The sequence below is a fragment of the Gasterosteus aculeatus genome, chromosome 1, assembly GCF_964276395.1.
Source record: "Gasterosteus aculeatus chromosome 1, fGasAcu3.hap1.1, whole genome shotgun sequence".
Taxonomy (NCBI): Eukaryota; Metazoa; Chordata; class Actinopteri; order Perciformes; family Gasterosteidae; genus Gasterosteus; species Gasterosteus aculeatus.
Window position 1 is genome coordinate 13,957,377 of NC_135688.1, and position 25,664 is coordinate 13,983,040.

Here is a 25,664-nt window from a genome sequence, read left to right on the forward strand (position 1 = left end):
ATGTCAATGAGGGCAGCCCCCACCACCAGCTTCTCCAGCGGTCCTTGGACCCGGGCGCAGACACCAGGAATAAGAGCGCGTACCGGCACACATCATCCGAGTGATGGGGGGAGGTAATGAAATGGCCCTTATAGCTCACTGTTTGTGTTTCTTTCAGGTGCAGCATACCAAGTCAAGATGAGATTTATTAAATTTCTATTCCACGGGACACTTCATCTGGTCTGGCTTAGGGGGACAAGGTCAAGAGAGCTAGCAGTAAGTGGATGAAGGACTCATTCAATTTACTCCTGCTCATAAATCCGCGCTAACACCAAAAAAACAATGGGCTTTGATGTTTATTAATGGTGCTCACAAACACATTCGCACACGTAGGCCCACTACATTTGATAATTCCACCACAGCCTGCGTGTGTTACGGGGCCTGCAAGTGACAAATGCCTGTGAGCAGCCCTCCAGAAAGAAATCATCACCATCCTGGAGGTGGAACAGGAGAGTTCAAACGTTCAAGGATGCGATTAAGGCTTTCTTCCTTCCCGCCGCAATGGTTGTGACACTTGGCTCGTGCCACGTTCCACACTGAGACTTCAACCTCAAAGCCAGTCTCACCAGGAGCCGTTATATACAGTAAATGAACTCACTCCTGGTCATGGTGGCTCAGTTTACAAAGCACTGTGGTGCCATGTTTCTGCAGCACATGACGCAACAGCAAAAAACCTGCAGCATTAACATGCTATGCAGGCCTTATCAAATTACTATGTATGTATTCATTCTACAAACAGGAATGCTGTTAAATTACGCTCCTCGGACTGACAATGTTTTTTTTTGTTTTTTTGCAAACTGAATCATAAACAGGATTTAGCATATTACAGTTTATATTAACACATCGGCTCCCTGCTTGCACAACAAGGTTATTAATAAATACATTAGGAGAGAACACCATGTCTTATGACTGAGAAAGAAGCGCCTAGAATAGCATTCGCAGGTTATACTATGGTAAAATAATATAGTAGTAAAGTTTAAAACGTTTCAACAACATCATCATGTCAATGCTTATATGATATAATAACCCTGACTTGCACAGGAGCGGTCAGTATGTTAACAAGAGGCCAGGCCTCTCACTAGACCTCTAGGCTACTATAGTTTTCAAATAAAAACACGGGTTTGACAAGAGTTGGTGTACAGATAGGAGTGTGTGCACTTCTATGGGGTTCGATCCCCCAGCTGGTTACAGGGAAGAAAAGGTACCAAGCTGTCACGGCTGGGTGATCCATAGACCCAGCCGCGGGTTGGAAATGGTGGAACGAGACACTTATTCACTGGCTGCACCACTCTGAGCGCCATTACAGCTGCGCCGGACAACTGCTGTGTGTGACGGATGTGTGCTCGGGTATCATGCTCGGGCTGTCCGTCTTCACACATCTCACACAGAGACAGCTCATGCATTTTTATCAGCAGGCTTGACCTCATCTTCAAGACACTCTCAGCTCAGGTACAACTGTCCCATCGATGCTCGGGATGAGACAATGCCGATAAATATTTTTTTTTATAGACCTATGCGCGTTTATTTTTTTAGCCGGAACACATTTGTGTGCTTCTCTTCTCCGTTTTGCATTGCTGGTACAGTTATACGCTTGTATATACTTCTGTGTGTTGCTCATCAATGAGTGAGGCCGACGGGAAAGTAATTAGACGCCACCACCAAACACGACGTTTTAGTGCAGCGCGCAACATGAAGAAACACGGATAAGGCCACCATGCTGTCTCTCCCCGCGAAGTTGAAGCATCAGAGGCTTGTGTCGTACTCCATCCTGACTCCCTGTCAGCGTTTTGGCATCCTCTTAAGATAATCGAGTTTTGTGAAGATAAGAATGCTCGTCACATCCACACTGCAACTGAGCAATCCGTCCCACGTAGCGGCAGTTTGTATTGTAACCGCTGGCTTGGTATTTGCCATTGATCAATGCGGGTTTATTCACTATCGGCTAATCATCAGAAATCATATAACAGTAATTAGATTCACGCTGTCCGTCGGTTGGCCCGCCTCCCCAAAACCCTCAATCTGCTGTTGGCGAAACATAGTGAGGGAGAGAATAAAGAAAGGACTGTATCTGTGTCTCGGGGGCCCAGGAGGGTAAGCACAGGTGTGTATTCTGTAAGTACAGGTGTGTGGGACAGGTGAAGGGGCTGACTTCTTGCTTTACCTCAGAGTCAGCATGCTCAATTCATCATCTCACTCCTCCCCCACCCCAACCTCCACACACACACACACACACACACACACACACACACACACACACACACACACACACACACACACACACACACACACACACACACACACACACACACACACTCCTAATATACTCACCATCGCAGGTGTACAACAACCCCCTCAGTGTTTGAATTCCACCCTCATGGACAATGCCAACGACAGCTAGTTTGGTGTGTGTGTGTGTGTGTGTGTGTGTGTGTGTGTGAGAAAGAGAAATGCTGAACGAGCTGGGTCGGGGAAGTTGTGAAATATAAATAATTTTAGGAAAGATATTGATCCTTTACCGCCGCCTACCTGTTTGCATGAAAGCGTCACCTCTTCCTGTTGTATCTCTCAGCTGCTTTGTCTTTGTTTCTCCAGGCAAAAACATCAAGGCATTAGACCTTTTTTCTGCTCTGTAAATGTCACGGGTACGCTTGGCTGATGCTTAATAAAGCGGCGGTAAAAAAAAAAAAGGGGGGAAAGTTTTACCTCGCCTGCGTTCTGCTGGTCTTATTGAAAAATCAACCATGTGCATTATCTCCTGCTGACATTTTCTCTACACCTTCTGCACTATGGAAATGTAAGGGCCTTAACCGGCATGCTCCCAGAATGTAAAGAGCCTGTGAATCCTTTTGATCTTCATTGATAGTCGAGCAGTACTACGAACATAAAGGAAGTATGCAAAGTCCATTCTCTTATATGCTGAACAGGTGGAGCGATAGCTGTTTAAACGTGATCCGCAGAGCAGCCGCACCGGGCTGTTAAAATATCATAGTTCACTGGTCAAGTAACACTTATCTGTCGCGCGTACAAACACAGGGGAATATACGCTGATTTCCATTGGCGGAGTGCTCCCCTCATTCTTTGCCCCCTCCTCGTTCACTTCCTCTTACAATCAGCAGCTTTGTCTTTAATCTGCACTCATTTCTTACGCTAATCAGAGACCAAACAGCAGTGGACTTTGATGCAGAGGACAGCGGCTTCCTTGACAGTGATGAGAGCGTGGGAGACAGTCGAGGAGGGGAGCTTCCTGTGGATGAAGGTCCATCATTACAGCGGGGCCTATTCCAGCAAATGAACCGCAATTACAATAACGCTGCCTAAACGCTGCCAACTCAAGCAGAACAATCGCATTTGGGGGCGAGACTTCGCAGCGGCTCTAGCACAATGACCTCAGCCTGCCTCATCATTCACCTAGACTATTTTAATCTGGGCTTACTTTCCATTATGGGGCGGTACTTTAAACCGCTCTCTTTCAATCATGCCCATCAACAGAGCTGTTCGTCTCCGCGGCGCTCTGGGTAATAAAACATCATCCTCGCTATTTCCCGGTAAAAGATTGCGTTGTTAAAACTGTATTTGATTACAATCAAACCGTTCCCCTCCTCGGTTCCCTGACACATACACAACCATTCTCCGGGGTGTGCGTTTCTCTTGACTCAGCATCACTGAAACCACAGGCCCCGGTGGCAGATAGTGAGCTGCACACCACCAAAGACCCCCCCCCCCCTCCCCACCACAGCCTCTTGGATGGATTTAAGTTGGGGCGTCTCAGCATGTGTCGCCTATGACGGTAGTGACGTCGGCGGCTCCAACATCAGGCACAAGCATGCAGAAGGTCTGAGAATAGCAAAAAAGGTCAGGCGTGCATGTCCACTATGCAGAGCATGTTCTAATCCAGCTTCAAAAGCAGCACCGTGGTTTAAAGAGACGAACCAGGCAGCTGCTGAGCGGCATATTCCTGGAAGTTTCCCCTACTGCAACCAATCGGATTCGTTAAGTGTGGTAACCCTGTTTTCAGATTCACAGGATCAACCAACCCTTGCAACAACACCCAGCACACACACAGTTTCGCCCTGTGTTCTCAGGCCATCTCACCTTTTCTCTCCTCTACTACACACTGGCAGCATTAATCACCACACACACTAAACAGTGACTGACGCCATTCACAAGGCCCGGCTTTGTTGGCTATGCTGCCCAGTGAATACAACTCCAGACCTTTTTGTCTTCCTAAGTGGACTCTTAGAGGAAGCTCCTCCCTCTCCAAGGACCCTCAGATTACCTCTGAAAAGGGGCTGGGTGATGGGTTAGTTCTGCGGGGATGGACGGAGGGGGCGGGGGGGAAGGGTGACAGCCAAATGATTGGGAAGATCCACGGCTCCCGGGGAGATGTGCACCCACTCCCTCTGGACAGCCCCGCGATGCCATCGGCCATCGCTTAGCAACCAGTGGATTTGGCTGAACCGAGTGAAAGACAAGAGGGAAATTTAATTCTAAGGAAAAAATATTTAAATCCCAGCAGAAAAAGGAGTGCGGATTTGCTGACTACAGAAGGCAAGAGAGGCACAACTTGCAGCTGTGAAGAACAAAAGCGGGAGCTGACAGGTAGAAGAAAGGAAAAATGGGGCCTTGCAAGCTTTTCCATTCAGTGACAACAAAAAACTCTGTTTTACATACCGCTAATGTGTACAAACAATACAAAGCAAACACATGAATCATCACTCACAATGTAGTGCTGATAATATTCCAGTATGTGTGTATGATTTCTCCTTCTCACTTTGTCTGAGCAGGTCGTGAGCCTTTGACAACGGCGGAAGGGTGTGTCCAATGCAAAAGCACGACTCGGAATTCAATCAGACTTCAGGTTTATGCATTCAAAACGTAATACATCTTAATCCCTTCCATCATTCCACCAGTCACAGGTTGGACCAATCCCAATCTCCATTTCCGTCACCTCAGCCCTCCCATTTTGATGATTGATGCGAGTCATCACATTAACTCTGCAGTGCGGGCCATTTTAATTCCTCCATTAAACCAGTTGTTTAGCAGGAGAGTGAAACATTGTAAAATCGTAAAATATATATATTTGTTTTTTTTAAATCGCTGATTTTGAACCCTCAAACGGATAGGTCTAAGAGGGATGAAGAAGCTTTTGGATGCAGAAATTTAAACACTTTCAATTCCATTTACATCCTTATTAAAGTTGAATCAGACAAATGAGAATAACAAACTGGGGCACTGTTCCAGCTTGGATTAAAAGTGGCTTTGGTGTACAACCGCAGCATTGAAATCTAAAGTGAAATGACCACTACAGAGCAGGGGCAAGCTGATCACAACCTATTGGCTAAACCCCTCCATGTCCGTCTGTACTACTTTACGTTCTGTTGGACTACATTGTTTTTCATTTGTACAAATGTCTGGATTATAAACTAGCATATGATTGCATTAAGAAAATCCTCTTCACCTCAGTGTAAGAGTGATAACCTGTAGCCACTGTAAGGGAACCTGAAAATCATTCATAGATATATTCACTTTACACTAACTGAGTCTCCCCGAGGGGGAAAAACCGCCTCTGACTGGTCCTGTCTGTTATAAGTAATATGCAAACTATTTATTCAAATGTAGTGCTGATACTTATTTTATCTGTTGCACAAGAAGCAGAACAAAACTGGCCTGAATTCAACCTCCTGTGAGGCAAACGTTACCTGACTTAAATGGAAGTTATTAGCTTGATTATTGTTTGATTCTTTTCTTATGTCTTATGAATAAAAAAATAAAATACATCATGTAAAGTACTTGCTGCAATAATACAAATAGATCACTTTCAATCAGAAACTCCACATAGTCAGTTATCAACATGACGACTGCAGCTTGAATAAATCATTTAATAATCAAAAACTCTACCATTGTTTTTTGTGTGCGTGTGTGTCCCTGCTTACCAGAGTCCAACAACACACATATACATTATTACGCACGGAGTAATAAACGACGGGTGGACCACAGGCAGCGTCCAACACGGTCCGTCCTAAACACAAGTAGATATTAAAATATCCGTACGAAGAAGTTTCACACGACACGTTAGAAAACTTACCATCCACTTGAAAATGCAGCAATCCGCCAACCAGGATGAACGCTAGCGGACCCATACTAGCATATTAAACATCCACGGCGGGCGCGCAAATCCTCGGAATCACTGCGGGGAAGATAATATGTCCAAAGACGCGCCAGTCGGCGCCGGGGTCGTGACAGTTCTGGAAACGATCAGCTCCTGACAAACGCCAGTTTCAGTGTTCGCAAAGTGAGAAGATCCATTTCACATCAGCCGCTGCGGGGTGTTCATATCCAGCAAAAAAAAACCCTGAAAGCAAACTCTCGGTCTCTGAGTGTCACCCCCCCGCCCCCCGCTTGCCCCGCGAGTTCATCCGCGATATCTGTTATCTCTCCGAGAAGCCCCCGCGACGCAAGCCGGAGCGCGCACAGCACCGGGTGATGAGGGCGAAAAAAAGGGGTGTGTGGGGAGGGGGGGTGGTGGGGGGCAGTAAAGGTCCACACCGGAGACGCCGAGGGAGACTTACTCCGCAGGTCCTCGGTTCCTCGAGACGCGTGCGCGTCACCTTTCAGAAGCCTCCGCGATGTCTCACCGCCAGTTCAACACATGGCACGACTCTGGACCGGGAACCAGGCTTCAACTGCCGTGCGCTCACACCGCCGCCCCCAAAAAAAGTTGCTTTATTATACCGGGAACCAGCTTCCAAAAGACCCATGTGGTAAGCTGAGGGTAAAGCGCAGGAAGAGTACAGTCGTGCTACAAGTCACTTCGACATCCTTCTTCCCTGTCTCTTCCTTTCCTTTTTCCTTTTTTTTATTTCAACAGCGCAGCCGCTAGGAGCGCACGGGAGAAACGCGCACAGCCCCGCAGCCCCAAAACCCGTGAAGCTCCACACACACAGACACACAGACACACACACACACGCACACACACACAGGGATGGTGTGTGAAGACAGCAGCCTTAAGGGAAGACAGTTGTAGACTGATGAGGGAGGAAGGGCCGAGGGGGAGGCTCGGATCTCAGGCCAAATCTCTTTAGTTGTGAAGACTCACAACTGGTGAGATTCACCTACAGGTTTAAATATGTTTTGGAGTGGAGGACAAAACCCCAAATCAACCCTGAGGTTGAAATGACATTTGTAGCTTTACGTGCGCTTCAGACGTATTACATAGATGCATTTCAAAAACACACGGATGAATATTCTTATCCGAAAATGAAAGATAGTTTAACCACCTTACTTGGTAGTAGTGGGAAACAAAGCCAACAGGTAGCGTAAGTGATGACACAAGACTATATTTGATGAGGCAAAATCGTTTAGAAAAACAGAATAATACAGATCGACAGTACTTGATTAAAGAAAATGTGTTTCACAATTTCATTTGATGGGGAAATGAATCAATAGTCTCCCCATGCCTGCACGCATATTAAACATGTGACGCAGGAGATGCTGACTACATGGGTGTTAATGCATTGACGTGTTGAAGCAGAATTGTAAATATGATCCCTGTCAGAAATCAATGACTGATTGTCCGAGTCCGTACACCAAGATGAGGAGAGGGGCGGCATCTCCGCATGCATTTGTCTTATGAAAGGCAAAGACACAACACAGCAATCACACAAGAAAACCACTTCCAGTCCAACGTTTAAGTGTAGACAAATTAAGCTAATATGGTTTGGCTCAGCAGTCAGGACCCAAGATACGTTGAGTTTCAAAGAAGGGGGGGGTTTGTATGTGGTCCACATTACTGCCCAGCAACCCTCTTCATGTTGTCCCACTGGTTTATTGTACGGTGAGCTATGAGCTATGAGCTCCCCCTGCTGGTGTCAGTTATTGCCATTGTCTCATCGCCTGGATTTGTAATACTGCCCTTTCAAGTGGTTGAAACAGAGGAGACGGCACGTGTGGGCCCCAGGAGCAAGATTTTCTGAAGCGCCGTGATTGAAGCCACACGATTGCTCAATCGCATGCATTTTGGATTAATAAGATCCGATAAATTCACGCCAGAAGAGAGATCATTGTTGAAACTATGCAAAAGGCTGGCAGCACTTCAAGCTGTATGCGAAATAATCTAAATATTTAGACCACTACTTTTCATTCCCCACGGTGCACAGCCAATGTCGTATTTTATTATTTTATTTAAAATACAGAATACAAGCCGTATGCAACATTAAATCAACATTTAAATAGACGCGAGATCCATCTTACACCTTGGCTCCTTTTTTCTTTTTCATGAACAAACAACCCACTAGCAGGGGGCACCACCTAAAAGGCTTATTTTAAGATTTACCTCAAAGTCGGCCATACAACAAAGCCTTGGAAAACTCACAGTATGTTCCCTGAAGGTGTCTAATCTCCCAGGGAGAAACACAGAGACCAACACCATGACAGGATGGCTTTGGCAAAGGGAACCACTTCCACTGCCTTTAATAACAGCTTTGACTGCTCGTGGTTCTTTATTTCTTCCGTTTGTTTGTCGAGCTGCATGTTGGAGCTTGCCCTAGAAAGGCCTCACTGGGAGCCGAGCATGTCTTAAGTTTGTCGTAAGTTTACTGGCTCGCTCCCAGTGCAGGCAGCGCTGTCAGCTGGCCAGACACAGTGATTTGTCTTCATATTTAAATGTTTGTGAGCTGCATGCAAATGTTGTCTTCTCAGTGCCTCCATGGTGTCCTAGATTCTACCAGATGTGTGCAACCTCACAAGCACACACACGCCACCAGAGCCAAACAGAAATTTATTGTGTCATCTGTGTTGCTGACTGTTCAAGGCAAATAAAAGAGGGGGAAAGGGGGAATCGGAGAAAGGTCATTTACTAAGAAGAAAAGCACGCTGCAAACATCAACAATGGAGTGGCTTCAGTGATGGAAAAGTAAGAGTGTAATTCTGCCTTTTATTCCCCACTTTCAATCACGTCATCTGTAGCGGAGCATAGGCAGGAATAGCTCACAGGTTTCTAAATATCAGCTGAAAGGGGATTTATTTTAATTAAACTGGAGGCTGTGTTTACTCAGGGTAACATAAAAATGAGATGGGGGGGGGGGGGGGGGGGGGGGGCTAAGCCGTGGTGTGACACCTTGTGGACGACACGATCATGGGAGCTCATCCTTCAACCACGAACGTCACAGATATTTTATGAGGGTGACATTCACAATATTAATGACAAACAGGGTTGATCGGAATTTTTCATTTCAAAAGCTGAGAGCCTGCAGATGAGCAGTAACCACACACAAACACGAGTGACCTCACCGGAGGGGGGGGGGGGCAAAGCAAGGGCGTCGGTTTGGAACGGCTTCATCTTCAGCGAAACCCAAGATATCAAAATGGGAAATGGGAAAGTATTGTGCTTTAACGCCGCCTGCTTCCATCCCTGCAATCACAGACAATTGGATTTTGCCACCGGGATGCTCAAAAATTGACCATTTGTTTTGACCTAAACTAATCATGCCACAATCACTGTCACGTTTTGGTGCAACTGCGTGTTTGTAAGTGAATCAAAACTAATAATCAATCAGACAATCTCCCATCATTTGCCTCAAAACATCTGCTCACTGATGGAGCCACTCTTTAGGGAAGGCCTGCCTTTGCCGTGACCCGCACCCATCTCAGTCCACACAAACGCTCAGCGGCGTGTTAAGGATTGATGTGATCACTTTAAAGATAACAACTGCCGCACCTTTTGATAACGCCATCCTCCACTGTTTCCTGTAAATGATTAAGGCTCTTTTATCAAGTGCACACCTCAGTTTATAGGGAAGCGACGCGCACGTACAGCGCCGCGGTGCTGTTTCTTCTGCGGATAAAAGCACAGCCGCGGATCAATAGGGGGTCCCTGAATGAGAGAGTGCGATTACCTGCGGAACAAATCAGGAGCGTGTGCAACCGCAGACACCCACTCTTGGGGGTTTGCGGACGCATTCCAGCAGAGACGCTTTAATTGCTTGTAACTGAGGTGCAATTTAAATGCAAACTATGGATCAAACGCGGACGGTCGCAGAACACGAGGGTTTTCTGTCCGTGTGCACGTGTCTGCGGGAGGAGGAGCAAAGTGTTTTTAATTGTGAGCCGGGTCAGAGGTTCAGGTAGCAACATCACTCAAGGTCGGATCAGAGTGGTATTTGGGGAACTCTTAGGTGGATATCTTTCATGGCTGAGTATCCCCTTTCTGGGTTTGGGTCTCTGTGTGAGGATGATTAGGAGCTGGAGGCTGGCGGAAGGGGGGGGGGGTGATGTGCGGAGGGGTGATTAATGTAGATGTCAGTAGCGGCCCTCCCTCTTCTGCTGCCTCCCCAGCATCCGTAATGACACCTGGGGAAGGCGGAATGGGTCTACCTGCAGCCCGGGCTCCCACGGCAGGGCATGATTCTTCCCCATGATCCTCCGCTGTCAGCAGTCCTGTCACTGGTCTCGGATCAGGCCCTTATTAATGGGCCTCTCTGTCAAACATAGATATTAAGCTGTGCTCTGCGCCGCGCTATCCTCGGCAATAACACCCACATACGCGCACACACACACACACACACACACACACACACACACACAAACACACTGACACGGTCATTTCTGTACAATACAGTGACAAGGCACACGCATTAACACACACACACACACACACACACACACACACACGAAGACACAGCACTGTGCGGCGCCCTCGTAACTCACAAACACATCACTGCGTGCCCATTAACATTTGGTGAAATATTACTTTCTTATTTAGCTTTAAGTTTCAGTTTCAGCATCACAGAGTCTATAGATCTATGAGACAACTTCCATAATACACACAACCTTATTTCCCACTGTGCGGAAAAAGGGACGAGCCTCTCAACGTGATGCATTGTCCGGCAGTGCAAATCCCAGTCAAAGTCAGTGGCGGCTGGAATGGATCCAACCTGTTCGCAGAGCCTGGAATTCCCAACTGCTTTTCTATTTAGGGTGGCGGTTTGAATATTGGACTTTGAACAGAGAAACATACACAACAATCCTCGTGGTTCTTGGAGACGGAACATAGCGGAACTTGCTCCATGCGGGGCAATAAAGCATTTAATGGAAGTCGGTGCGACTCGGCGCTAAACCCTAAATGGAGAGTCGCTCAGAGGGGCTGAAAGAAGGAGGCTGGAGGAAGAATAGAGGACACGACACATGAGCTTCATGTTGAGAGAGGCCTCCATCAGCAGGACATAAACGCTATGTAATGCATCGCCCCGTCTTCCTCCGCCTTCACTGAAAGGCACGGGAAGTGAGATAGGGGCTCCGTATCAAATGTTGCAATGCTGGAGATTAGGGTTTCTTGGTCTTCACTTTGAGTCGGGCTGCGTCATATACTATCAGTGTGCGATTTTGTTTGCAAATTGAAGAGAACTCGCAGCAGCTCTGAGGCAATTATGTGGAGCACATAGGAGCACATTCATGTTGACTCTCTGGTGGAGTGAACCTTAAAGCCGTTAAAAAATTGGCATTGCTCTATTAAATATTCACGACTGAATAAGCCGCAATCAAAGCTGAAGTTGGGAGAAGAAAAAACGTGCTTGGATATTCATGCATTAGTTTCAAACCTAGCTCATCGGTTTCACAAGGATTTTGTGGGTGTGGTGCGGCAACATACGCAAATCACCACACGACTCATTCAACTCTGACTGGTGTGCAGGAACACCTTTGTTTATAATGGCCACATGTACAATGAACAAAACTAAATGTGGCAGCAAACCTCGTTGTGAATGATGCTATCATTACATCCAACTTAAGAGATGAAATGGTATCAGCGTTTTTCAGAATACTTTTTTCTTACGCCAAAGACAAATCGACAGGAACACACAATGTTGGGGAAAGAACATTCTGTGAAAGAAAATCAGTACAGCTCAAAATACTTCATATAAAAGCGGCCTTTTTACATTCAGACTTGTAACATCAGCATTTTCCTCATGAAAAGGGCAAAGATGCCACTAACAAACTCACCAGTATCAAAAGAGAATCCATAAAGTACACATTGAGATACGTTCCGAGGAGTCCAAAGTAACCTTTTACGGGATGATCTGTCTCCTTCCTCAATTAATTTTTTTTTCTATTTATGTCAACCTTTGTTTTCATCCCACCCTAATTAGTTATTCCAGAACCTCTTCTTCAACCACATTCCTGTCATTTATGAAATTTCCCTGTCTAGGTGAAACGCATCCCACTCCCAAGGCACTAAGAGCTGCGGCTAATTAGCTGGCCTACTTTTTCCCGAACACAGTCGCTCAATCTGCCTCCGTGGAAACATTGCAACTGTCCTCCCCACCCCCCACCTATAGGGCCGACCTTGATAACAGGGTGCTAGTGATTGTCCTGGAGCCGGCAGGGTAAACAGCTTGGTGCAGTGAGCGATGGGCAGCAGCCGCTAATGAGTGAGAAGTGAATACTTGAGCTTTGACGAGTCAGAAGGGAGGGAACGAACGGAAGGGAGGACAAGAGCTGCTCAAGTATCTCTCCAACCTCCTTATCAGTGAGGACACTGTCCTTCCTCCCTCCAGTCCTCCTCCTCCTCCTCCTCGTCCTCCTCCGACATCCGTAGCAGGCTCTGCTTTCTGTTAGTTTATACGTCGCTCCGTTTAGTGCACAACTGAACAGACTACACAGACTGATTAGACTGGCTTCATATTTGGTGGTTTATATGCATATAAAGTTGTTTATTTTCACTACCCCTGCAGGAAATTCAGAAAACTCCCAGCTGTTCTCATAAACAAGCATGTAACCCAAACAAATGGATTTATTTAAGCAATCAACAGCTTGTTGTCATAGTCATTTTCTTTCCCTCAATAATTATTGCAATGAATTGCCTCGTCTCCCTGATCCTCGGTCAAGAAAAACAACTTATAAGTCTTGTTGGGGGAGAATACACTTTACAACACAGTAAGCAAAACACATTCAAATGTCTGTGAGATGCAGTGTCTAATTGTAAATACCACTACAAACCCATTGAGTTTCCCACATTTCAATCCATGTAAAAGACAGTAGCAGCACTATTGCTATAAGGGTCTTTCTTTGAGGAAGCAGAGTGGTTGTGAGTTTGAACTTAGAGTTTAATTAAACCTTCTTTTGTAGTGGTGGCATGAGATCAATAAACAGTATTTAAGGATTGCTGCAATTTCCAATTGCTGGAAGTCATGCAATTCATTTTCCAGAAAGCAAAATGTACAGCAGTGGAAATAACATCATGCTGCAAGCTCCACAAAGCTGGTATCTTTCTATAAGGGCTCATTGTATTGAATCATATTTTGTTCCATATCCGATGGCGTTATATTAGAGAGATTTTCTGCTCGCAATCTAGTTTGTGGTTTAGTCTTTTAATTTGGCCGTACATACTTTGCTAGCTGAAGTAAGAAGCCTCTTACATCATGAGTTCAATTATATATATATATATGCATATCTTAGTATCACTCTTATCACTTGATTTTCGGTCACCCTGGTATGCTGGAGAGTGTAAACTTTACCATTCGACACTATGATGTACTCAATGTAGCTGAAAGCCATTTTCAGAGAATTTGAACGTGTATCAACAGTTTTAAGTAAAGGCTGTGTCTATTTTGCACAGAGGATAACACTCAAACTATGCTCCCGAATACACGCACAACCATGCACTTACTTTTGGAACACAGCCCCAAATCAAAACTGTTCCTCATCACTTCTCTCGTCCTGATAAAACCTGAAAAAAAATCTCCTCGTCCCCTCAGTAGACTGTAAACAGGCTGCATTCATGGCTAGAAAAACAATATTACCCCCGCATGTCCTTTCAATCTTCTGCTTTGGTCCTCACCTTCAGTCATGTGTTTAGAGGGGGAAACCATTAATCTCAATATGTGGATTTGCTAACCCTGTGGCTCGGTACAATTTGAACATCTGCTGTCCCCTATTTCCAGAAGCAAGCTTTGTTTCACCGTGTTGGCAGGTACAGCTTTAGGTCCACTACCCACGGTGGGTTGATATATTTGTAAATGAAGATAAATGAATACATATACTCCAATTATATTGCCATTTGATCACATACAATCTTCTACATAAGTTTACCAAAGCAGCTTGACTACATGTCGAAATGACAAAAAACACATCTCTAAGTCTCTAAAAGCAGTGGCTCTTATTTATCAATACTTTTGGATTGATAGTAACCACTACACTGAATAAAAAGCACGGACTCTAAAAGTATTCCACTCAAACGGACAGCCGGGGCACGTACGCTGAGTGCTATCGACAGAATCAATCGAAGGCAACGCTCATCAGAGGTTCAAACTCAATTGTCCCCCAAAATGGAGAGTGATTTAGAGCCTGAGGTCACAGTCGATCCCAAATGACACATTAGGACTCGCCTTCTCCACGCTTGACCAGAGACAGCGTGACCCTTTTGGGGAGAGCTCCCTCGGGCACCCCAACCGCCATAAATGCCTCCATGTCACCGGTGTGAGCCGAGTGATGGTTTGACACGGAGGACGCCGGTTGGACACGAACAAAAGGGCCCGTGATATTTACCTTAAATATACACACATACAGAGACTAAATATAAGCCAAAGAGCAACCTAAAAACACTCTACACTGGAGCCCTTCACTGAACGAGAAAGGGATTTGTAAATGACAGTTGAGTTTTTGCATGACAAGAGGGGCGAGCTCAGCCGCGTCACGCAGGCTAAGCGCCGCTCACACAACAGTGCAGGGAGTGAGTTTCACCGTGAGCAGGTATCCACCGTGAGCTCCCTCACACTCGTGACCTCTTCCCGTGTTTGCCAACCGCCTCCCACAAATAATTCCGACGCTGCTCGGCCGCACTGATCCTCATAGTCTTTTCAGGGTCTAATGGAACGAGGCGCGTGCATCTGGACACCTCCCCCCCCCCCCCCCCCCCCAGGGCCGAGCCTCGTGCGGCCTCGCACCCTGGCCTTGCCACTTCGCACTAATTGCTGCCTCATAAGCGAGCGCCGCAGCAGCTACAAATCCAGTTAACGACAGCGGCATATTGATCGCTGGCAGGAAGGCCGGCAGCACCCCTGTCCGCAGGTATGGGAGGTGGGGGGGTGGGCGGGGGGGGGAGGGGGGCTGTGCAGGATGGCCTTCGCCCTATGAAGAGCAGGTCCCTGTGACGAAATCAAAACCAAAAGAGGGTCAGAGTGATACAATTACCGCTCGGTGGCTCCGACCCGAAGTGTTGGTGAACAATAGAGTGCAGGATGACGGTGGGCGTGGGGGTGTAGGGGGCGGGGGCGCAGAGAAGAGGGGCCCCTCATTATAGAGGTAGACTAGAAGACTTGTTCAATTTGCTCCATTAATGAGCGCTGAAGAAGCACTTCCACGCCGTCCCAACAGAGCCATTACAGGCAGAGCGCCGAAGGAGCCTTCGCACCTCGCCACAAATACCGCCGGCAACACTGGGACATTAAGCCAAACAGATCTGGAAGCTATGAATACGCAAACGTTGCAGCCTATAAATCCATGATGTTATTGATGCAAAAAACAACAACGCTGCATTGGTGCTTACGATGCTTTATGGTTACGTGGTGTGTTCATCACAATTTCACTTTATTGATGGTGGTTTATTGTATTTTAAATATTGCAAACGACTCAACACGTTATGAAACGTGTGCTGGCTGATGTTTGGGGGTTATATGCAGCAAACAGGGTCCCTAATTGGTTCAGGAAACAAAGCATATTACTCAAACTACTCATTTACATACTAAAATGGCACGGGGAAAAGGCAAGGCTGCACTTTGCTCCAATTTATTTGCGCAGCAGAGCACAGTAAAAGGTGATAGAATGAGGCCAAACAATGGTAAACTCAGTGAGATTGCTCTACAGCTTAAATCAAACATGTCATCTTTCACAGAAACCAATCTTACATTGACTGAAGCAGGTTGTAAGCAATCCTCAAACCGCATTTTGGCAAATTCAATGATCTGTTTTAATGCAGCAGCACTAAATTACTGTTTTCTGTTGCCTTTGTTGTCTAATCTGGTTCGCTTTCAACTAGAACACCGATTCATTCGGTCTCTCCTTCTCAGAATAGCTTTCTTCAGTTCAGAGCCGCTACAACAGACAGTCGATGTTCACTCTCTTTCATCCCGGCTGAATTGCAAATTCTGCCTCAAACATTTGTTCTACTTACTATAGTGACTGAATCTACATTTGACTTGTAATGCCTTCTGCATCTACAGATTCCCATCAGCTGTTGGTTTATCACGTCAGACTGCAGTAGTGGCTGTTCAGTAAAGGCAGAGCAGTGCGTACACCATTGTTTCTGGATCAGTTTTAGTTTAAACCGTCCAACCAGGGTACTTTTTCTTATCAATCATTTCTAATGGGTTAGTGAGTCAATGGCTCAGCTGCAGTAGATTGCGTGAGCATTGCGAAGCAAATCGGTTCTCGAGAACGTGTGGAAAACAGACATCTGGTTTTAAAACCAAAATGCCATATGTGGACTGATAAAATGACATGGTGATGCGCCTGGATAACTCTCTGCTGTTGCAACACTAACCAGACTCAGCAGCAATGGGTTTCTGGCACCATCTTTCTGTTTCTAACTGCTCGCCTCTCCCTTCACAGTGTTGACCCACAACAAGCCGCAGCCGCTGCGGCACGAGCACCTCTGAGCTGCACGTGGATTTTTCTTGGCACGGAGAGGCGGCCATAAAGGTTGAGCGATTGAAACAGTTTGTTTGGCGAGTGGTTGGTTACTGATTTGCCCGTCATGACCAGCCCCTCCACACACAAACTCAAATGTCCTTTCGGTTTCAAAGAGATAAATGGCATGTGCAAAAAGAATGCAGAGCTAAAACTCTTCTCTTTATAAAACCATAATCTGTTCTATCACTGTTTTCTCTTATCAACAGGTTGGTGTTCATTGACTTTGGACTGACTTCAAAGAGCAAATCCTAAATGTCGTAAGGTTGGTAAAACAAAGATAAGATGCAATAAAGGCGGATAAATAGACAGTGATGATAGGAGACGTGTTTTGGCCTCGCCTTCATCTTTTAATCATTAAAAAATAGGACAAAGACACTGTGTAAGGGCTCAGCATACAAATCAATTATAATGCCATGTTAAGGGTGAAGTCGCAGTTAAGTGACATGATTTATCAGAGCACTGTCAATTATGTAATATTATGAAACACTTAGATACATTTCCTTTGTTGTCCTAATGGATATTAGCTTAAATATTTGTGAAGCATTTGGATGGGAACATACATTTCTATGCTCAGGTACTTTCAGCAGCAACTGTTTGTTTAAAAATTCAAAATGGCACATTTAGCCAAACAGGAACAAGTTTGCATCTTTTGTATGTGTCTTATGCATCTGTTTACATGCAATAGTTAAATATATTAGTGTTAATGTAGTGCCGTAGCCTAGCACTTTAATGCATCTCTTCCCTTCTTTTGATTTACAGTTAACACAAAACAGAAAAAGAAACCTGGAATAAAAATATGAATGCATTCCCTGCGGTGTTACTCACACATTCAAGATGGAAGTGACAAAAACAGAAACAAACAGACAATCCTAATGCAGTCATGCGGAGGTGAGTACGTTTTAACCTTTGACTCAAATAATCTGCATTCAAAAGCGATCCAGCAGGAAATTAGCTGCGCATGACTGAGGGTGTGGCCATCGTTGCTGCGGCCGGTGTTACAGCCTCCTGGGAGTGTGCGTGGGCACGCGGCCTTGGGTCAACAACGTCGTTTGGATTTTACAACACTGCTGTGCAATGCTGCTGGCCTTGAGACTTTACTGTGTGGCCATTAAGGTGCACCACTTTAAATCGAAAAGGTCATCTCGGCTCTAAAAGCGAGAGGTTACCTTTACAACGGGAAGAGCAACAAGAGACAGAAGAGAGAGTGCGCGGAAGGTATAGCAAGCGTCTTTGTTTGCTGGCTTTAGATACAAAGAGAAGACAAGAAGCGTCCTCACAGCACAGTGATATTGCAATCAATCGATCGTTGCCACATGTTGTTGTTTTCCCCCCTTTTCGTTGATTTATTGTGGCAGTATTTGGAGGAGCGCCGACAGAATTGTTTTTTTGCCCCTCATTGTGTCCTAACTATAAACTGCAAAATCTATGTCCACAGAGTCTCTGTTATCCTACAATTACAGCAGATCGTAATAGTACTTCCACTATCTTTAGGATCAAAAAGAGAATGTCAGAGAAAACAGAGGATGTGAGGGTCAAAAGGGATTGCAACAATTTAAACGTGGCACGCAGTTTGAGCTGAGCCTAATGATTTCTGTGAGACAGTGTCATCCAAACACCTGACAGAAAAAGGAGCAGTTTTAATAAGGCCCTTTCTTCTGAAACTACCTATTGATTTTCACTGGCAGGTTGTGGGGCAGTGACCCGCTCTGGTTCCTGGCTCCCACAAAAGCTAAATTGAGCCATTTAGAACACGGGTCTGTCTTTAGAGACTCCGGCTCAGCACCAACTTCCCCGGCCAATTTATTTCCATCAGCTGGAACTTTTTTTTTTCCTGGAGCTGCAGAATTTCCCCACAATGGACTTTCCTTCAATCAGTCCCTACTAAGTTTTGGTCTGACCCACAGTTCAACATCAGACTTAGAACTCTGACCAGACTGCTGTTCTTTAAATCAGGATAGTGGCCATCCACAAGTTGAAAAAAGGAGTTTTGCTGCTCCAGTTCCACTTGTAGCCGGCTTTCATATGTTCTGGCTCTCTGTAGCTGAAATGCACCGGCTGGTTGGCTTGGCGCTTGATGCACGAGGGGAGAAACAGCCATCAGCACAGAGGTAACCATGTGATCTGTGGACCCGAGTCACAAGTAGCAGGTGGAAATGATCTGAAACATGTGCTACCTATAAAGCAATGTGAACACAAGGTGTATGTTTATTAGAAAATATGTTTTAAAGTATCTAATGGGGGTGATAGTGATGATGACCTAGCTGCTCTCAAGGGTACTGCATGCTGTGCATTCAATACATCTGATGTTTGTTTTGTAAGACACGTACTACCTTTGCATTAACGTAGAGCCACTCCTCGACGAGCCTTCCACTTAAGCAGAGGGCGGGTGTTCGGTTTTCCATAACAGCCATGTGTAAGCTAGTCAGAGATCAACAATTGATCTCCGACATTGCCTTCTAAAAAAGGACAAATAAAGGATACAAAGAGCATGTGTGTATCTAGCTATACAGTTAAATCCTGTTCAGCAAGAAGGAGGGGTGTCAATAAAAGTTCTGATAAGTAAGCCAATAAGCAGTACTGATGTACATCTAATCCTTATAAATCCTAGCCCTTGTGCTAATAGCAGAAAAACACAGCTGTGGCCATTATAAAGTGCATGGAACTCTGTAAAACTTCTTGACTTGTCTGTACTAATGAAATTAAGACATGCATAAAGTGCAGCCGGAGCTGGGATAACTGTTGAGTAATTGCAAATGTAACAACTTGTCCACATGTAACCACAAGTGTGACAGGAAGGTTAAGACGGGTTATTCCCTTAAGAGGCTCAAGTTCAGCTGTCTCTGCATGCTACATTCCATGTTAGCAAAGCGTAGCATAACAGTGTGTTTGCTGTGAGAGAAACCAAGCAGCATTCTATTGAAAACCTGGTCAGGGATCAAATACAAGCACATAACGGGCTGTCCATCTCAGTGAACTCCTGCTGAAAGAGCAGAAATAGATGAAAGGAAGCAGATAAGCGGTCATATAAATGATTTGAACCGGAGATCAAAACAAGAACTGCACGTAGTTTTCCCCGATTAAAGTTGGGGAACAAAAGCAAATGTTTTTTTTTTCTTTGGGAAAAGCCGTGAATAGAGAGTGTAATTCAGGTCAGGAAAATGTTAATGCAGTGCCATAGGTCACCGAAGTCATAGCACACATGAGGATATCCGCTCAGAGGCAGAATGAGAAAAGGTGGGGAGTAGAATAAAAACATTCAAGGTCACCATCGCTCTTTTCCCCCGCGGCTGCAAAACATTTCAGTGTACAGTGCTGCAGCACATTCATAGCTCAAACCAATTTTACCAGAGGAATCAATATGGCTGAAATATTGGGCTTTTATGAGTTGCTACATTCTGCTGGGGGCTGTGTGAGCGTAGTAATGTGTTCAAATGGATTAGATTTAAACAGCCTGGGTAGTGAGAAGGGCTGAAACGACTTACATGGGGAGGAACAAAGAGGAGCACGGGAGCAACGATTATTCATCTTTTTATTATTGTTATGTATTGTTACATCGATACAGTCCAGGAGGTAATTTGCTTAATATCCAACAGTGGTACAATCTACTATCCACTATTAGTCACTACTTATTTGATTTCAGTAGGTGTGATATAGGAGATGTGTGTCAATATTCCAGAAGTGGTGTAAGCATGTAAGCCTGTAAGAAAAACATAAATTATTGTTATTCATATTTGATGTTGTTTAATTAGCTAACGCAAGGCCGATATTTCCTTTTGCTATTCATGAATTATTGAACTGTGTCAGCATATTGCTGCAAGGCTTGGACGTAATGGACGCATTCCTTTATGTGGACCTATTTGACAAATTATCACTGCTAAAGAGAAGGAAATAAGCCAAGCAACATTGTTTCTTGTGAATTCTAGTGTATTTACGATGTATTTTACAGAGGTCAAATATATCTGTATTAAGCATCTGTATCTCCCATCTCTTTGGCCCGTCGAGTCCACATATTGTGGTGCAGGTGGTTTTTGTGCTTTCTGACAGCAGGCTCTTTGAGACCTGGTAAAGTCTCAGAGGTGTGGAAAAGAAACATCACGTCGACCAAGCTGCCACGGAGCCGCCGCTCCAAACGTCTGAAAAAGAGCAGCTGAGGAAGCCATTACGCAGCCATATAGTGCCAGGGAAAAGGGCCGGGCCACAGGGGCCCCTCGCAGGGCAACAGTCATTAATGCCCTCAATTTGCCTTAATGGCTTTCTCAATCCCAGCCCTCTATTCCATCCGCCCCTACACCAGACTGTATTTCGTCTCCTCTCACTGCCTGTAATTAATCCATTCATCTCTAAAAGATCCGATCAATGCTGTCTGGAATGAGAGCTGCCACGCCGTTGGCAATAGTACAGGAAATAAACCATGTCGGAGAGCGTCAAACGGTGTTTGTAACTGGACTGAAAATAAAACGGTTGCGCAAAGCAAAACTGTGAATATCTGTAACTGCAAACAGTAACATGTTTTCTTAAATAAATGTTGGGACAAAAACCGTTCAGCGAATATGTCTTTACTCGCAGTGTGAGCCATTTCAGAACTCAATAGGATCATACAGTGAACATTCCTACTGGAGATTATGTTTCAATTCCATTCCCATCACATTACTTTTCCAAGCTAAATGTCATGCACAGTGTATGTATAAAAAAATCCATTTCCAATTTGTGCATTGTGAGGGGAACAGATATTGTGCGGTGGGAGCATTCCACATGGAGTTGGATCCAGTTACCATCATATCCATCACAACGTTTGTGTGAAAGGAGACCTTGTTACAAGTACATGTTTGGGTTCTATTTGGTTCATTTGGGGTCAAAAATGGAAGGGCACAACATGTGCATGGATGTGTTAGTGTTTGTGTGCGTGTCTCTGTGTGAGCGTGTGTAGTCGTGATTCAGAAATGCTGGCTGGCAATCAGGCACCACGGCCCCTCCCACTGACCCCACTACCGAATCCCCCTCCTTAATCTGGCCTGGGATCAATAAGTAATTTTTTGGAGCTGATTAGTTTGCAGCGGGAAGGTGGTCACTGTCTGATCTGTCCTAAGGATATAATCAAGCACTAAAAAGTGGCAGTGCTGCAACTGTAATGAGCATCGTAGTATGATGTGATAAAGGTTGCATTTTGTACCGTGATATATGGACTTTTGAAATGTAAATAAATCTCTACATCATTTTGATTAGTTCTTGAAAATCCACTATGCTGTTAGTTGGGTTTGTAAAGGGAAAAAGAGAAACAAAAATGAAAGAAAAATAAGTGGTTGGAAGGGATGACTGCAGAGAAGCCCGTGCGACGTTTTTATTCCCGAGAGACTGACCGTGACACCTCAGAAATGAGCACAGAATGGCACAAAAGAAATGTGTGGCTTGGATGAATTCTCGCTTCTCTTTGGAGGGAACAGGCCTTTCATTTCTGTATTACCAGCTCCAGTAAAACTGCTTTATCACTCTTCAGAATGACATACTAACTAAGGTCATTAATCATTGATGGGTCGCACAGTATGAATAGACTGGTGTTCAGGTTTACAGGACGTGGAAGACCACAGTATAATAACTAAAAGTGGGACCCGGATACTTGCATGCACACACGCATGCTGTGGTTACTTCATTCAAACAAACAAATCCAGCTGTACAGCCTTGAGACTAAAGAAACAGTGAGAGGAAAAAGTGGAACATCTGCATACGATTTTCAAATGTCAGATTAGTCAGTCCCGATAAGAGGGATAAGACGCGTAACATCTCTATAGCCTGGCAGGCTTAAACTGACAAAAAGCACAGTGTGTGTGTTTTTTGTCACTTTAAGCCAACCGATATTCTTTATATAAACCAGTATGTTTTCACCAAAGAAGAAAAACATATTTTTCCCCAGGAACCGAGGGGTGTTCATGAAACATTGTACAGCGGTGCCGCGTTGCTTTAAAGCACACTGGCCAATGCTAATATTGTCAGACTGTCCCCTATTTAGATACAACTATATATTTTTATTTCAAACAATTTCATGTTGAAGTTGTTACGTTTGACCGCACTCCTTTTACTTTTTCCTTTCATTGATGTGCAGGTCCTACTGCGCCGTGTCTCTCTGACAGCAGGTTGTCTTTCATGTGCTACTCTGCAACAAGGCTCTGAGGAACACTACAGGCTCTCCGGCTCCCCTCTATGCCTGACTACAAAGATGAGCGAGCGCCTCTCCACTTATTTATTTAATAACTTCAATTATATCATTTTCTAAGAACTGTAAAAATATATGTAGTTATTAGTTATATGAGCTTTTAAGAATCATCAGAGGTCTCTGAGGTACAATGTAGTCCGAATCGTATGTAACAACACAGGGAATACAGTGATGTTGAGGAAGAGTAGTAGTTGTATACCATGTTTCTTGTTATTATTTTGCATTTCTAAAGGAACAGTCAGCCCCAAGGAAAAGGTGTCCTTCTCAGTAACATTAGCTGTGGTCAGATATTTCTCATTAACTCTAAAGGTTGCAAAAGGATGATAGACCAACTCACACCTTCTTATTACAAACCAAGCAATCTCTGTAGACATGTACTGAATTGATTTGTCCTTGCAAGCTGCTGCAATTCTATGAGGACCTGCAAACCACAAAAATATCCCTTTGAAAGGCCAGTGAATAGGTGGCATGAACTCTGAATTTCACGATCTCTGAGTGAAGCAACCCAGTCGTTCTAAAAGAAACCAGACGCATGGCTTATTCAAGAGGCTTAAAACACATTCACTCTGAGGCTTTTAAAGTTCAGCACTCAAAACCTTTTAAGGACTGAACTTTTGGGACCTCGGGCCGAGTGTTGCTGCACATGTTCCCGTCCGCAGCGTATAGTCGCAACGTTGATCTTTCCTCCCTGGAGTCCCGTGATGGTGGCCATAAATCGGGTGTGTGCTCAACAGAGAGGTGACCAAGGCTGCCGCTATGCTTCTCATATTCTACCTAAAATGCTGGTATAAGCACCAGATGATTTACAACGTGACCGTTAAAATGAGGTCCGGGGAAAAGCTCTGAGACTGTGGTGTAAGTCACCTTTTTCCTCATTGAACACATTTAACAGATGGCTCATTATTTCAACTCATTTAGACAAACTAAATAACAAACAACAAAAACTTGTGCAGCATGTGAAAAAGAAAAAAATGTTTGTAATGCTTAAATGTTTGAGAACAAGGTGACCCTGTCATGTCTTATATGATACTAATATTAATTCACAACAGAGTTAGATATTAAAGGGTATGTGGTGTGTTTATAAACACAGTGGTAACAAAGAGAAAAGCTACTAGTCAAATGTGCCCTCTACTGGATTGTGACAGTAATGTTAACAAAAGAGGCCACAGAGTGGACCCCAATTGTCTTTAACAGGTCGTATTATTTATATCTCTGTATTAATATTCAAGTAGATATTTAGAGATAAGATCCTAACATCGGAAAGTAGCCACGCATGGGAGAAATGAAAAGGATTGAGGAAAACAATAAAGACAGGACGCCTCCTGGCTGCACTGCAATTGTTCTCTGAATGAAGACAAAGGGCCTTATTGTTTGTCCAAACAATCATGATCAACCTCAAGAACAAAGAGACACATCTTATTCTGGGTAGAGGAAAGGATGATCTGTGTCACTAGGATGCTGAGGCGAGGCAACAAACAGGCCCATTATAACCCTTCTAAATCACTATTAAATCAAATCAAAAAAGGAGAGAAGGTGCTGCTGATATTGCTGCACCTTACTCCGGATCACACGTCTAGGTGGAGAAACTGTTGTAGATTTCAATTGTTTGTTATTGTGAACAGTAATTAATACCCAGGAAGCACATGTACCCGTTAATGAATGTGCCATTTTACAGAGTTTACTTTGGGTTTGCCACCTTTAATGGTTCATCACAGACCCACACTTCATAGAAAGCCTTTGATAACAGCTAAAAGAGAAATAACGCTGAGCTGACTACATGAGCACATCGTGGGAATCAGCGTGTCCTCTTTGTCCAAACACGACTTTCTGCTGTTGCAGACGACATCCATACAAATGCCGGAACTGAATTAAAAAATAACTGAATTGAATAATAATAAACCTTTATATCTAATTTTACATATTCTCCTCCAACAGAAATGAAGAATGCAGAGTAAGGGGAAAAACAGTAACCCCAAAACGGCCCTCATTAAACTTGAGAGACAAATCCATAAACGCAAAATAAGTGGCCTTCTACGTTATGTAGAGTGTTAGTCAAGCTAGCATTTGTTGTCTGGGTTGGCCGTTTGCCACAGATTTTGGCAGCACCTGCAAACATCATAGGCCGAGAGTAACGGCGGCTTTTCAACACTTCTCCTTGACCACTCTGCAAGTATTACATGAATTGTCCGACGCTTTAAGATACAAGGCTTGCAGAAAATTACAAGGCAACAGCTAAGCACCCATTTAGAGGTCCAGTGTAGCTTTTGGCCATATAATCAGGGCTGCATACAGGAGGTGTGGTGTGAATGCATTACGGGGCCATTACCTGGCTGTTGCACCACTGGCCCAATTGCCCGGTGCACACAAAGCCGTCTACTCCAGTTTTTAATCTATTCCGTGTCAAAGGATCAGCCCCCAAGGGACCCGCAATACAAGTTGTTTTATGTGGTGAAATCACAAGATCGCCAGAGCGTGAGTACACACACACACACACACAGATGCGTGCACACTATTGACAGCACACATATTCCTGTAACTTGCATGAAAGAAACAATAGAATTGCGTTTAGTGAAGTAGGGACCCTTTTTCTGCCCCGTCGAACATGAATAATTGCAATCTAGTGCCAACATTGGTGACGAAAGGTTTGAAGGGAAGCAAATTTCCTGTTCACCTCCTCGTAAACGGCAGAGGTGAGGAGGGATGGTTGTTCTCTTTGAAGTGAGAGGATGGTCTGAGG

At 44.7% G+C, this 25,664-nt stretch overlaps 1 protein-coding gene across 25 annotated transcripts in view; it reads right to left on the bottom strand.

Annotated features, from left to right (window-relative positions):
* Positions 1 to 25,664, bottom strand: part of robo2 (roundabout, axon guidance receptor, homolog 2 (Drosophila)) — a 229,213-nt gene that overhangs the window by 138,175 nt on the left and 65,374 nt on the right. For 3 of the 25 annotated variants that reach the window (XM_078098294.1, XM_078098289.1, XM_078098287.1), the window contains exon 1: positions 6,125 to 7,125. The exons of the other annotated variants lie outside the window; for them this stretch is intronic. In XM_078098294.1, the coding sequence (XP_077954420.1) occupies positions 6,125 to 6,179 (55 nt within the window). In that variant the 5' untranslated portion in view covers positions 6,180 to 7,125. Of the gene's footprint in view, positions 1 to 6,124; positions 7,126 to 25,664 lie in introns of those variants that run through there. 25 annotated transcript variants of the gene reach the window in all.